This window comes from Sus scrofa, chromosome 4 (assembly GCF_000003025.6).
Source record: "Sus scrofa isolate TJ Tabasco breed Duroc chromosome 4, Sscrofa11.1, whole genome shotgun sequence".
NCBI lineage: Eukaryota > Metazoa > Chordata > Mammalia > Artiodactyla > Suidae > Sus > Sus scrofa.
Genome location: NC_010446.5, coordinates 64678288 through 64693813, shown reverse-complemented (window position 1 = coordinate 64693813; position 15526 = coordinate 64678288). Strand labels below are relative to the sequence as shown.

The 15526-nt window shown below is 36.1% G+C and overlaps 1 protein-coding gene across 5 annotated transcripts in view; it reads left to right on the top strand.

Annotated features, from left to right (window-relative positions):
* XKR9 (XK related 9) overlaps positions 1-15080 on the top strand; it is a 48762-nt gene extending 33682 nt beyond the window's left edge. For all 5 annotated transcript variants that reach the window (XM_021089254.1, XM_021089255.1, XM_021089256.1 and 2 more), the window contains 2 exons: positions 6001-6221; positions 13951-15080. In XM_021089254.1, coding sequence (XP_020944913.1) covers positions 6001-6221; positions 13951-14579 — 850 coding nt within the window. In that variant the 3' untranslated portion in view covers positions 14580-15080. The remainder of the gene's footprint in view (positions 1-6000; positions 6222-13950) is intronic.

The following is a 15526-nucleotide window of genomic DNA, read 5'->3' as shown; positions in this document are numbered from 1 at the left end:
GAGATAAATAGTGAGAAATAAGCAAAAATTAGAATATATCCTAAAAATAAGTAAATTATCCCAGGGTTTGTTTAAGTATGGAAAAACGTGAGATTTACTAGACTACAAATTCATTTCCTTACAGAATAGATAGATTGGGTTTGTGTTGGTAGAGGAAAGACAAGGAATGTCAACATGAATTATTTATTAGGTATAAGTGCCTGTTGCTACTCAGTATGCTCTTACTGCTCAGGGGTCTGTGGAGTAAAACATTTCATTTTCCAGAATATAAATTAGATGACACTTTTATATTTCCATTTTATGTACGACTTGTGGTAAAACTGTCCTTTTTGCCAAAGGAGACTTTTCCTTTGATGGATATATGAAAGGCATTTGAATTATTTAAAATAGGGAAGCTATTACTGCTCTTTTAAAACAACTGGTAAAAAAAGTTCAGGTTGTATAAAAGTTCAGTGGGAGATGAGTCTCCTTCCTCCCACAGATCCCTAGGCCCTTCTTTGTAGAGTTTCTTAAATGGGCATTAAATAGTTGAGCATTTTTTCTTACCTATTCTTCTATTTAGAACTCTTTAGAGAGGTTATCTGGTAACGTCAAATTTCCTAGGGTGCAATATTTATGAAACTTAAGGATCCGAGCCCCTTACCTCAATCTCTAAATGTTTGGGGATTTTCTTAGATATCTTATTGTTGATGTCTCATTAAATTTGGTTTTGGTTAGAGAACATACTTTGTATGATTAGAGTCTTATTAAATTTATTGACTTGTTTTATGGCCCAGAATATAGTCTAATTTGGTGATTATTCCATGTGCATTTGAAAAGATTTTGTTAACTTGCGGGTTTTTTTGTTTTGTTTTGTTTTGTTTTGTTTTTGTTTTTTAATGGCCTGTGGCATATGGAAGTTCCCAGGCCAGGAGTAAAATCAGAACTGCAGCTGAGGCCTACACCGCAACCCCAGCAATAACAGATCTGAGCTACATCTGTGACCTATGCTGCAGCTTGTGGCAATGCCATATCCTTAACATACGAGTGAGACCAGGGATCGAACCCACATCCTCACAGGTTAAGTTGGATCCTTAACCTGCTGAACCACAACAGGAACTCCTGTAACATGCCATTGTTGAATGTAGTGTTCTATGAATATAAATTAGAGTAATACTCTGATAATGTTATTAAAATCTGTATTCTTACTGTTTTTTTCTTTTGGCCTACTTTTTCTTTCAATTACTGAGGGTGTTAAAATGCAACACCAACACTGGGAATTTATCTTTTTCTTCCTGTACTTTCCACAATTTTCATGTATTTTGAAATTCTTTTGTTAGATACGTACAGATGTCTTCATGAAAAATTGATTTTTATATCATTATTATATATCATTTTATATCATTTTTATCTGTTAATACTCCTTGATTTGAAATCTATTTTGTTTGTCATACTAGTATAGCCATAGCAACTATTTTTTGTGGTTTCCTTTCCAACTATCCATGTCTTTGTGTTTAAAGAGTGTGTCTTGCAAATCACAGAGTTGAATCTGGATTTTTTATCCAGTTTTACAACCATTTATTTATTTTACTTTTTAGGGCAGGATCTGCAGCATATGGAAGTTCCCAGGCTAGGGGTCAAATTGGAGCTGCAGCTGTTGGCCTACACCACAGCCATAGCAACGCAGGATCCAAGTGGCGTCTGTGACCTACACCACAGTTTATGGCAAGGTTAGATCCTCAACCCACTGAGCAAGGCCAGGGATAGAACCTGCAACGTCGTGGTTCCTAATCACATTCATTTCAGCTGTGCCACAATGGGAACTTCTACATTTTCCTCTTAATTTGCATGTCAATTAATTTTTTATTGTGTAGTGGACATTGTGATTGGTACCTGTGGAGACTCTGGTTTCTGTTATCTTCCACCGAAGAGAAAGCAGACAGTTAAAGTATTGGTAAATTGCCTTGGTGTGTTACAGTAACTTGATTTAGGCTTTGTTAGGGAAGGTGTATTTTGATTTTGTCTTTAGTCCTAGGAAAAATCTCATAGATCTGAAATATGGTCTTTACCTCTAAACATGGCCCTTTTAGAGTTTCAGTGGCATACCTGAAGTACTTACCAAGCCCCTCCAATTTGGTGGAACTCAAACTCCAAACTCTTCCCTGTGGTAGATAGCTGCTAAAATCTTGGCTCTGGTTCCTTCTAGCCATTTCCCCTAGGTTCCTTGCAGTCTCACCTCCATACATAGTAAGGGTTGGCCAAGGACTTAAGGAGAGTATACACAGATTTTTTTTTTTTTTAAATTTGACTCTGTGACTCCCTCTTTTCCTTAATTTCTAACCACTCTGGTATATTTAACCTCCATTCTCTGACTCTTTGAGTCAGTAATAATTTGACTTTCTGCTTGAATTGTTATCTGCTTTGTGCCATTGGGACTACGGGATGCTGTTAGAGGAAAAGCCAGATAAATGTGCATCTCAGGCAGTATGGCTCCCTTCTTTCAAGGGTTAAGTGCTCAGGCTTCTTCCTACTTTTGGTTACTCTTCAGTGCCTTATTTTCTTTAATATTTTGTTTATAATTTATCATTGTCTTCAGCAGGTAGGTGAGTTTGATGCAAGGGAATCCATCATTACTGGAAACAGTTGCCTCTTTATCTCAAACAAAAGAATACACTGTGATAAAATATGCTAAGAAAGCTCCTTATGTTTCTTTTTCTTTGGCTTCTCCATCATTTGTCCCATAAAACCAAAACGATATCCTGTTAATTAAAAAATTCATCAATATTCCCCTTTCCATGAAATTATCTTCAGATAAAAAGAACTTTGTATAGATTTGGCATTAATTGCTACAGAGTTGGAAAACATTCCTCCCTAAAGTAACTGGAAATACTAATGTGCACATCTGTAAACAGCCTCACCAATTTTTTTGTTTTGTTTTGTTTTTGTAGTTTGTTGGTATAATGGACACTGATACAATACTTTAACATGTGCCAGGTACTGGTCTAAGCATTCACATGTATTAACGCCCTTAACCCTCATATCAACCCAATGAGGTAGGTAGATTACCTCCTTTTTCAGATAAGGAAGCTCAGAGAGATTAATCAGAGAGAGATTAAGCAAGAAAGTGATGGAGTAAGGATGTGAACCCAAGCATTCTGGCTTTATTAGAGTCTGTACTCTTTTAATCAGTTTGCTTACTCTGCTAACTCTCCTAGTCTGTGCTGCCTGTAGTAATTTTGCTCTGGGTAATATACCTGTTACTATTTGTGAATTTTTCAAGTTTTTCAATTACTAGTATTTATCCTCTTTGTTTAAAAGGGTAGATACCTTTAAGAACAGGAACCACATGCTATATTACATATTAGTCTTACATAATATACATGCAGGAATTCCCTTTTGTGCCAGATACCCAGAAAAGACTCAGACAGAATCCCTTATAAATATTGCCTATAGATCCCAGAGAATGTTAATCATTTTTACCCCTGTACTTTCACAACATAATATTTACATTTCTGTTGAGTGATTATTTCTCCTACCTTGTATTGCAACTAGTAGTTTACAGGCTTGACTTTACTATTTGAAGGTGGAAGTCATGTCTTCACTATTTTTGTAGACATTCTTCCCTGGCATCTAGTCTGCATTGAATGTAATGAATTAGGTTATTCTAAAACTGCGATGGTAAAGATATACTTTTATTTGCTAGGTGAAGAAGCTTTGCATATCCATATATATGTATACATCTTGTTTGCAATAAGAATATCTTATATTTGTATTTTATTTTCAACTTTTCAAAGTCCTTTCAATACCTACCATCTCTATCTTTTTGGAAAAACTGTCACATGCTTTCACTTATTCATTCAGTAAATATTTTCTTTTCTTTTTTTTTTGTCTTTTTACCATTTCTAGGGCTGCTCCCTCAGCAAATGGAGGTTCCCAGGCTGGGGGTCAAATTGGAGCTGTAGCCACTGGCCTACGCCAGAGCCACAGCAACTCGCAATCCGAGCCATGTCTGCAACCCACATCACAGCTCACGGCAACGCCGGATTCCCAACCCACTGAGCAAGGCCAGGGATCGAACCCGCAACCTCATGGTTCCCAATCAGATTCGTTAAGACTGAGCCACATTGGGAACTCCAACATTTTCTAAGCACCTACTGTGTGCCAGGTGCTATTCTCATTGCTTTGGATATAGCAATGAACAAAACAAAGTCGCTGCTCTCATGCAGATTTCATTCTTCTGAGCAGGTACCAGTAAATAAAAATAAATAACAAGTCAAGAGGTGATAAAGCAAAATAACGTAGAAGAAAGAGTTAGAATATCCTGAATGATGTGATCTGGAAAGACGTCTGTGAGGCAGTGAAATTTGAATAGATACCTGAATGAAGTTAAGGAGTAATTTTGTAAAATTTCTAGAGTTTAGAAGAGCTCCAGGAAGAGGGAGTAGCAAAGACAGAGGCTTTAAGTTGGGAGAAACAGCAAGAAAGGAATACTAGAAGTGTGGGAGAAATCAATTAGAAAGATAGTGGTGGCGATGGTGTGTGTGCGAGGCAGATTATGTGGGGCCATGTAAGATGTGGTGAAGACTCCATTTTATTCTAAGTATGATGAGAATCACTGGACCATTTTGAGTGGAGGAGTATGAATTGTGGTTAACAGGTTCAGTCTAGATACAGTGTGGAGAATAGGATGTATAGGGAGCAGGAGCAGACCGATTGTGAGGCTATTGAAGTAATCTAGGCTGGAGAATGTTGGCTGCTTAAACTAGGATAAAGACAGTCAAAGTGATAAAAATGTGTTTAAATTTAAATATATTTGAAGTTAGAACTAAGAGGCAAGAGACTCTGCTGAGGAATTTTCATAGGGTATGAGAAAAAAAGAAAGAATTTGGAAATGATTTCCACGTTTTTGACCTGAGCAACATGATGAATGTTAGTGCCCTTTAGTGAAATGGGAAACACTGACAGAAGGAGCAGGTTGAAACAGGCTATATATATCACTGCCCTAATTTTCTATACAAGGAAGCTGATGTGTAGATAAAGAGTTTTGGTAAGCTTTAGATTAGAATCCTGGTTGTTTTATTGCTAGCCTCAGATATTTTTGAAAGAAGTGTCTCAAATTTTTTGTTATTAATTTTACTTGAATGATGATAACTCAGGTCCATTAAAACATTCGTTGTAAAGAAGAGACTGAGCAAGGATGTTTTAGGAGTCTTGGAAAGTTTATATAATTTCCAGGATGATAAAATGGTCAAAGAGCCTAGCACCTTGAAGATTATTAAGTATAGTTTGACCCTTCAGCAATATGGGTTTGAATTATGTGGGTCATCTTATACATAGATTTTTTTTTCAGGAGTAAATACTGCAGTGTACACGATCTGTGGTTGGCTGAATCTGCAGACATGGAACTGCTGAGAGTCAGCTGTCAATTATGCACAGAGGGTTGACATCCCTAAACCTCCACATTGTTCAGGGGTCAACAGTAATTATTTGCTAGTTTAAGCTGAAAGAAGATTCAATCTCATCTCCAACCTCGACATTATCATAAGGTCATATATCTGTCTTTTAGTTAAGATAAGTTGCATGAAGTGAAATTTGCAGTTTGTCTTTCAGAAAGTAGTGGTTAAGACTAGGAATTATAAGATCTAGGTTTGGACTCTAGGTCTGCCCATTAGGCTCTGTGAAATTTTCAGCAAATCACTCTTGTGTTCTCAGCCTTACTTTTCCCATCTGTAAATTGGGAATAGTACCTACTTATCTCACATAATTATTGTGAAGATGAAATAACATCATGTATGCCTAAACAGTGCTAGCACACACTGGCACATCAGACATGCAATAAAAATTATGAAGTCTTGAATCTCAAGAAAGCCACTGTGAGATATTCATAAAGTTGAGAGAAATTTGTGGTAGAGAAAGCTTGTGAGAAATTCTATACCCATGTTGCCTTTTCAAAATTATTATGTATATTAACACACATGTTATAAAGAATATATTACTGAAGATAGATGTTCATGTTTACAGGTATTGGTTTGCCTTGAAAAGGGGTTATTATGTGGCTTTCAAGTACAGCAGCAAAACGGATAACTTCGTGGAAGAACAAATTGATCCTCATAAAGAAGTTATAGATAGGGTGACTGATTTGAGCATGCTCAGGCTGTTTGACACCTACCTGGAAGGCTGCCCACAACTTGCTCTCCAGCTCTACACCCTTCTGGAAAATGGTCAAGCAAATTACACTCAGTGTAAGTCTTTTTTTTTTCTTCTTCTTTGTTTAGGGCCATACCTGTGTCATGTGGAAGTTCCCAGGCTAGGGTCAAATTGGAGCTGCAGCTGCTGGCCTATACCACAGCCACAGCAACACTGGATCTGAGCCACGTCTGCGGCCTACACCATAGCTTGTGGCAACGCTGGATCCTTAATCCACTGAGCAAGGCCAGGGATCAAACCGGCATTCTCCTGGATACTAGTCAGATTCTTAACCCTTTGAGCCACAATGGGAACTCCTGTCAGTCTTTCTTAATACACTGTATGTCATTGATACTTTATGTCAACTTTGTAGCTCTTTGGCAGGTTTTAGAATTATTTTTATTATTTTTCTCTTTATTTATTTTGGAAAAAGTACATTGTTCGAAAATCAAAAAGAATATAAAGGTAAATTGTCTCCCGCCCACTTCTTGCCATTTTTTCCTTTGTCTGCCCAGAAAGGAAATTACTATCAACCTTTTTGATTATTGCTTCAGAAAAAAAATATTAAAAGCCTATCTTTTTTCTTTTTTCTTTTTTCGAAATGGTAACATAAAAACTATCTTTGTTTTTTGCACTTAACATATCTTGGAGATCTAAACATCAGTACAGAAAAAGCTGTCTCATTTATTTTTAGTATCTTCATAGTATTACAAGTTATGGATGTACTGTGAGTTATTTAACAAGCTCTATGTTAATTTAGCTTGTTTCTAGTATTTTACTATTGCAAAAAAAATGCTGTAGTGAATAATCTTATGCATGCATCATTTTGCATATGTAAAGTTTATCCATATGGTAAATTCCCGGCATTGGAATCATTAGGTGAAAGAGCAAGTTCTACAGAACAAATGAAAGTTTTGCAAGTTGGCCAATATTTTGCTCTTTATAGCTGATTTTCTTATTAGGGTTAAATGTACATTTTTAAAGGACAATTTGATGTTGCCATTAAAAAATCTTTGTGTTTGAGATATTAAAATAACTATTTGCCAAAAAAGTCTTAGTTTTCATTAGCGACTAGAGTTGCATGTAAACTTGGAGTCACCTCAGAGTTGCAGACGGTCCTCTCCCCTGGAGTTCCCTCTATGCTAGACTCACAGTTCATCCCCCCAGTCTTCCTGTTTCCAATTTCCCATAAACCTCAAGATTGTAGTCCCTTCTAATATTTTTATTTTTACTTTGATTGTTAGTAGGACATTGAAAGAGCCTACTGGGTATGAGACCTCTTTTTCCTTCTGATGCAAAGGATTTGTGGGTTGGGGCTAAAAAGTTCTGTATTTTATAGTCCTCGAAGCTAAAGTTCAACATTTAAATCTTTCAGCCTGTGTTGTGGTAGATCTGCTGATGTTAACTGTGGCTGCTTCTGTGTGGTGGGATTATAGATGCTTTTATTTACTTCAACTTCTTTATATGGTTCTGAACTTCCAAATTTTCTACAGTAACCATGTATTGTTTTGATAATCAGGAAGAATAATTCAAAATGTAAAATATATACATATATATAAATCTATATCTGTTTATATATAGTAGTACTTCAGAAGACTGAACATACTATTTTATCTTTGTTCCTTTCTGAAATCATGCTAAAGAGGAGAGTAAAGGAGTAAAAACAATATAAACCCTTAAAAAGAAGAGAATGCAGAGTAGAATAGTAGCAGATTAGGAATATCAAAAAAAGAGAGAGAGACAAAAATATCAACAAATAGGGAGTTCTCTTGTGGCTCAGCAGGTTAAGGATGCACTGTTGTCACTGCTGTGGCTTGGATCGCTGCTATGGCGTGAGTTCAGTCCCTGGGCCCAGGAACTTCCACATGCCACAGATATGCCCCCCCCCCCAAAAAAAAGGAAAAAAGAAAAGAAATATCAACCAGTATTGAAAGCAGATGGAAAACTTGGGTTATTCAGATCAATTCCATCACCACTGATGGCTAAATTATTTGAATAAATCCTCCCTCTGAAATTATTTAAAACAACTGGATAAATATTTTCAGAAAATACTTTATCCTCATAAAAACTTAAAGCAGTCTGATACAACAGGCCAAAATATGCATGAAAGTGGAAATGCCACAGAATTGAGTAGGACTCTGAAGGCATTTATACCCTGGGTTTTTTTTTTTTTTGTTTTTTTTTCTTTACAGCACCTTATAAACAGCAGGTTCAGTTTTGATGGCTTAAATCTTCCCTGGAAGACTGGAGACAAAACTCAGGGTCCTCACAGGGGAGGGACATCTACTGGAAAATTCTAATCCATAAAGCTGGCACTTCAAACAGCACCCTCCTCAGGGCAAAAGTGAAGTTACCTACCTCTCTCTCTGCCTCTAAGAGACTGCAAGGAATGTTGCCTTGGTGCTGAGTAGAACAGGGGAAAATGTTCCTAAGAAGTTAGAACATAATTTGGAACCAAAATTCATATCTCTGGCTAGTAGAAAAGGAAAACAGGTGTTCCCATCATGGCTTAGGGGTTAACGAATCTGACTAGCATCCATAAGGACGCAGGCTTGATCCCTGGCCTTGCTCACTGGGTTAAGGATTTGGTGTTGCCGTGAGCTATGGTGTAGGTTGCAGACATGGCTTGGATCTGGTGTTGCTGTGGCTCTGGTGCAGACCAGCGGCTACAGCTCGGATTAGACCCCTGTCCTGGGAACCTCCATATGCCACAGGTGCAACCGTAAAAGACGAAAGAAAAAAAAAAGAAAAAAAAACGAAAAGGAAAACACTTTCAAGACAAGTAAGAGGCAAGCTATGAATATAGTTTAAAGTGGTCCCAGACTGATAGTGTCCCTGGCTGTCTGGAAGAAGCAAGTAGAAATCCTCCCTTGAGGAGTTCTCCTTTTCCCAGACCTCAAGTAATTTTCAGAGTTCCCCTGGTGGCACAACAGGTTAAGGATCTGCCGTTGTCACTGCTGTGACTCAAGTGCAAGTTTGATCCCAGGCCCCAGAACTTCTGCATGTTGTGGGTGTGGCCAAAAAGAAAAAAAAAATCCTTTTCACAAATAGTTTTCTAAGGGAAATGAATGGTTCACAGTAGTTTATAGCACTAGAAGAAATAAGGCACCAAGAGTAATAATAAGAATCAGCAGAAATAGGAAAAAAAACTCATTAAGACTTTAGATATTGGAATTACCTGGTGCACTGTATTATGTTGAAAGGAGTAAATGATAAACTGGAAAATAAAGATTAGGAAACTATAAAAAAATGAGTTTTATATTTGAAAAAGAAAAAAGAATTTTTGAGATGGAAAATAAGAGAAGTATTAGGAGTCATAGATGATGGGATGGCAAAGTCTAGTGTACATCTCATCAGGGTTCATGAAGGAAAGGAGAGAAGGAATGGAACAGAGACAATATTTGAAAATTTAATGGCTGAAAAAATTTCAGAACTGATGAGAGTCACATACCCACAGAGTCAAGAAGCTCATTATATCACTAGGAACTAAGTAGAAAGAAATGCATACCACAGCATATCATTACTAAAGGGAATTCCAAAGAATGTCCTTCAGATACAGTAGAAGTGTTCTGAGATGCAAGAAAATAAAGAGCAAAGAAAGTAGTAAATATGTGGGTGAATCTAAATGAAAACTGTACAAACAAAATAGTGCTATGTGGCTAAGAAAAAGAGAGAATGAAAGTATAAGACAGCAATAACATGTAAGTCAGAATATTGAACAGAGTTCCCCGTGCTATACAGTAGGTCCTTGTTGATTATCTGTTGTATAAAGAGTAGTGTGTAATCTGGATTTTTTTTGAGGTGTAAAACTAAAACATTTAGAGAGTTAATTAAAAAAAGTAAAGTAATGTTAGGAAACCTGAATTAGATATTATATTAGTCTGCTTGGGCTGCCATCGCAGAATACTATGGACTGGGCAGCTTCACCAACAGAAATGTATTTTCTTATAGTTTTGGAGCCTGGAAATTCAAGGTCAGGATGCCGGTAGGGTTGGTTTTTGGTGAGGACTCTCCTTGGGTTGCAGCTGGCCCACCTTCTTGCTGTGTCCTCACATGTCTTTCTTCTGTGGATGGAGAGAAAGTGAGATCTTGGGCGTCTCTCTGCTTACAGGGACACCAGTCCTATTAGATTTGAGGCCCACCTTTATGACCTTATTTGATCTTAATTATCTCCCTAAAGGAGATACTGTACCATCTCACAGTATAGTCACATTGAGTGTTAGGGCTTTAACACATGAATTTTGAAAGACTACAATTCAGTCCATAAAATTATGAAAATAGGCTTTTTTTAAAAATAAGAAAATAAATGACAGCAAATTACAAGGATAAGAAAGCTAATCAACACCAGAAATTTCTCAAGAGAAAGAAAAGTAATATATTTTTATTATTTTAATACTCTCATCTAAATTTTATTATCAAATCAAAAGCCAATCAGAGTACACAGGCAAAAAATTTAGAAAAGGAAAATTCAATCTTTTTTCTAGCATAGTTAATTGAAATGTGTTTTCAATCTTTTATTTTTATTTTTGCTTTTTAGGACCACACCCAGGCGGCATATTGAGGTTTGCAGGCTAGGGGTCTAATCGGAGCTACAGCTGCCAGCCTGCGCCACAGCCAGAGCAATGCCAGATCTGGGCCGCATCTGTGACCTACACCACAGCTCACGGCAACGCCAGATCCTTAACCCTGAGGGAGGCCAGGGATAGAACCTGCAACCTCATGGTTCCTAGTCAGATTCGTTTTTGCTGAGCCACAATGGGAACTCCCAGTTTTTAATGTATTTTTAATTTAGAAAAGTTTTTTGCAACTCTATAACTTGTTGATATACATATTTTGGATTGTTGTCACATTTGGAAAAAACTCTACCAATTTCTTCAATAATGTGGTATAAGATCAGAGTATACCAAGATTTTTTTTTGATGAAGTAAATAATTTTAAATACTTTTTGAATTGACAACACTAGTTTATTGTTGATGTCTCATTTCGTGAATACTGAGGGTCTTATACTTTCTTCACTGATGTCAGCAATGTGAATTCAGAAGAAACTAATAAGAATCTATGTAGTATGATCGGGAAAGTTCATTTCGTACTGAGAGAAATGAATAAGCAAAGGCATGATTTGGCAACGACAAGGAATTCAGTTTGGATGGAGTATAATGTACAGATTAGATTAAGGAAATGAGAAGCAAAAATATGTTGGAACCAGGTAGGCAAAGTGGAAACTAGGAAATAATGTCAAACTAATAGTGTCAACTGGATGAGGATAGACAGTCATGCCTTGACATTAAGAAATCAAAGGCCTGTTGATGGCAAGATAGTAAAATGTTAAGATCAGGCAAACTGCTTGAAAATCATAGATCCGTCACTTACTAATCATAATTATTCAGTTAAATCCTGTAAACATATCTCCCTAAACCTAAGCTAGTCTCAGCTCAGTTTCCCTTTAGCCAGGTGCCCAACATGACCACAGCCTCTTCGGTACACCAAGGGAAAATGTGAGAGAGGGTAATAACTATGAGTAGAGACAGGGAATTTAATAAACTACAATTAAAATGTCTTGTTTTTCCAATTTTTATTAAAATGTATGACAAAGTGAGCACATTGCTAGGTCATTGCTAGGGCTTTGCTAGGCTTGGAAGGAGTCTGGGCATTTAAGCTTCACTATCTTCATGATAAATCTGCCTCTGAGGTAAAAGTTTTAACTTTAATATGTTTAATGTGCATGTTGTGATTTCTAAGGAAACCATCAAAGAATAAAAATAGCACATCAGCAAATGACATGGGCAATTGGATTGAATGGATGATAAAAATGGCCCATACCAAGCCTATCATTATAACGTTTCAGAGATAAAAAGGTAAAGATAAGATTTTAGAAGATTTGAGAGAAAATAAAATCACTTAAGAATAGGGAAACTGAATGGCATTGAAATTCTTAACTATAACACTTGAGATTAGAGCATAATAGCACAATGACTTCAGGGTTTCAATGGAAAACATTTTTTTTAAACTGAATTTTATATCTAATGAAACTGTGTGCCAAACATGAGTATAGAATAAGACATTTTGAGATATAATTGGTCTCAGAAGTTTAGCTTACATGCAACTTTTCTCAGAAATGTCTGCAGAAGGCTTGATCAAATCATGAGAATGAAGCAAGAAAGAAATACTGAAACAGGAAACAGGAAGTCAACACTGAAGAGAGGTGAAAGGAAGTCCTGGGAAGATAGAGAGCAAACCTTGACAGCAGCCACCTTTGAGCGGAAGAATCATGTCCTTAAAACACACACACACCAACTAATAGATGTATATAGGGGAGTTTAATTTATTTAAAGAATTTGCTAAGAAATACTGATAAAAGTCATGAATAACTAGGCAAAACAGGTGAAAAGTTTTAAAAGGAAGTATAGTCAGCATGTGGAACTTGGCTGAGCAGTTAGAAAAAAGGCTGTGCTTATGTAGTTATACTAAGGTAATCACTGAATACTGATGTTACTAAATATTGTGATTTGGGGGTAGAAGGAGGGAGAGGAAAATGGAAAGAGGTTATTCATATATGTGTGCGTGGATAAAAATTTCCTCTCCCCAAATAGGAAATAAAGAAGCAGTGTCTAAAGTAGATAATATCATAAGTAGCACAATAAATGTTTTATTTAGAAAAATGAAAGTAAATGTCAGAAGAAAAGCTAGAAAAGTTGGTAGGGATTTTTTTTCTGAGAGTTGCACCTGAGAGGTGAGAGGGGTAGAGGAAATTACTACTGTTTTTCCTATAAATTCTATAGCACTTACAGACTTTTAAAAACTATGTATGTACTGGATTGGTAGCAATTAAAACCAATTATAAAAAGACATCACAGGGCAGTTTAGGGGAAAGTGATGTTTTACTTCAAATATTTTTCAATTAAGGAAGAAAAGTCCAGCTAATTGTGCAGTCCAGAGTGGTATATGCTAAAACCAGGAGAGTGGACAAAGGCATTTATAATCCTCTTCAATAGATAGATCTATCTTAAGTCTGCCTTTATTCTGCTCTAAATTATTTCTTTTTTAGTTCTCTAATATGTTTGCTTTTAGTTTTATAAGTCCCCAGCTTTGACCATTGGGATTAATGACATGCCTTTCCAAAGCAGTAATGAACTTACTTTTCTGTTATTTGCTGGGGGACAGATGGGGTAAAGATGTCAAGCCTATGGACATTTTAAGTTTTAGATCTTATTTGTTAATTTGATCCATCATCCTAAAGATATGGGCAATTGAGCTGTTAATACCTTATACGTATGTTAAATTTTCTGTTTAACCTCCTCCTTCTTCCCACCTTCTCTCTCATGCTATTTCTTAGTGAATTAGATATATGCCCAAGGTCAAAGCCAAAAACACTGGAAAAGCTAGGACTATAACTGCAGCCTCTTAGAGAACTTCCAGAAAGCATTTTCCATTGTACCAGTTGATAAATAAGATTTGTCTAGTGAGTTTATTCAGAATCTTTTAAAGCAGTCTTATGTAGTGGATAAGTACACCAACTTTAGAATCAGGCAGATTTCAATTCAAATCTCACCTCTCTGCAACTTGCTGGCTGTGTGACGTGGGTCAAATAATACGTATATATTCTCTTAAGCATCAATTTCTCCATGGGTAATACAGGAATAATAATATCGTTTTGAAAGGATTAGATGAGATGAGCATGTAAAGTATCTGACATGTGTTTGTGAGTGAAGCGTGTATAGCATTGTAATAATTTAATATTGCTGTTATAATTCCTATAACTATATTTAAATTTTTTTTTTTTTGTAGATGCAGCCATCATGGTCTCTTGCTGTGCTATTTCTTGCTCGACTGTTGATTATCAAATAGCTTTAAGAAAATCCTTGCCTGATAAAAATCCCCTTAAAGGACCCTGGCCCAAACTCATATATCTCTTTTATAAGTTATTTACATTATCATCCTGGATGTTGAGTATTGTACTTCTTTTATTCCTAAATGTTAAGGTAGCTTTATTTCTGTTGTTACTTCTTTGGTTTTTAGGTATATTGTGGGCATTTAAAGAGCAAACTGATTTTTGTGCTTCCAGGAGTATGGAATTCATATACAGGATTGTTGTTGGATTTATTCTTACCTTCACGTTTTTTAATATTAAGGGACAGAATACCAAATGTCCAATGTCTTGTTATTATACTGTAAGGGTATTGACCACATTGGGGATAGTGATTGTGTTCTGGTTTTGCCCACTCTCTATTTTTAATTCACATTATTTTATACCTATCAGCATCACTATAGCTCTTACTCTTCTTCTTGGAATTATTTTTCTTATTGTTTATTATGGGACTTTGCATCCAAACAAAAGTAAAGAAACAACACTGGACGAAATTGATGGAAAACCAGTTCAAAGAGATTGTAGAATGAAGTATTTCCTAATGGAATAAGCTATTCATTTACAAGATATGCTTTCTTATTTTTTGTTTCGTTGGTTAGTAAAGAAAATGTTTGTGTACATGTGTGTTTCTTATTTTTGCCTTCTTGAATTTGAGATCAGTTCTGGTATTAATTATGAAGGTTAGAGGGTATAATAATGTTTTTATTTTATAAATTAATTTCTTACTTGGTTTTAAAAATCTTAGGCACTTAGATATATTTGCCTCTGGTCTGGTAGAGTTGCCTTCTTGAGCCTGGATTGAAAGAAATGGCCTGGTTCCCATTATTAGATGGCTGGAATGAACTTCCCTTCAGCTTTTCCCTGATAATTTCTGAACTAAAAGTGATATACTTGTTGTGGGAAGCTAAAAGGAAGAGAAGAGCAGGATACTCATTCTTCTTTCCTCTATTTTCTTGGTCCAGTGCATATATTTTGAGTTGGGGACAGATTGAGTAGAGCAGGGATAGGTGGGAAGAGGAAGAAAACAAAATAAAATTTACCGTCTTAACTATTTCTAAGTATGCAATTCAGTAGTATTAACTATATTCACTTTGTTGTACTGCTTTGTAACATTTTCATCTTGCAAAACTGAGACTCTGTTCCCATTGAACAATTCCCCGTTCCTGTCTCTCTCCAGCCCCCAGCGACCACAGTTCTTTTTTCTATTTCTGTGAAGTTGGCTACTGTAGATACCACATGTAAGTGGAGTCATACAGCATTTGTCTTTTTGTGACTGACTTACTCCACTTAGAATAATGTCCTCATTGTTCTTCCGTGTTATAGCATGTGACAGGATTTCCTTCTTTTTAAAGGCCGAGTAATGTTCTGTTGTGTGTGTACATATATAAATATATATAACACATATGTGCATACATGTAATACATATATGTATACATAATATACATGTGTGTATACATGTACATATATGTTTTATATATAAAATACATATATATTATA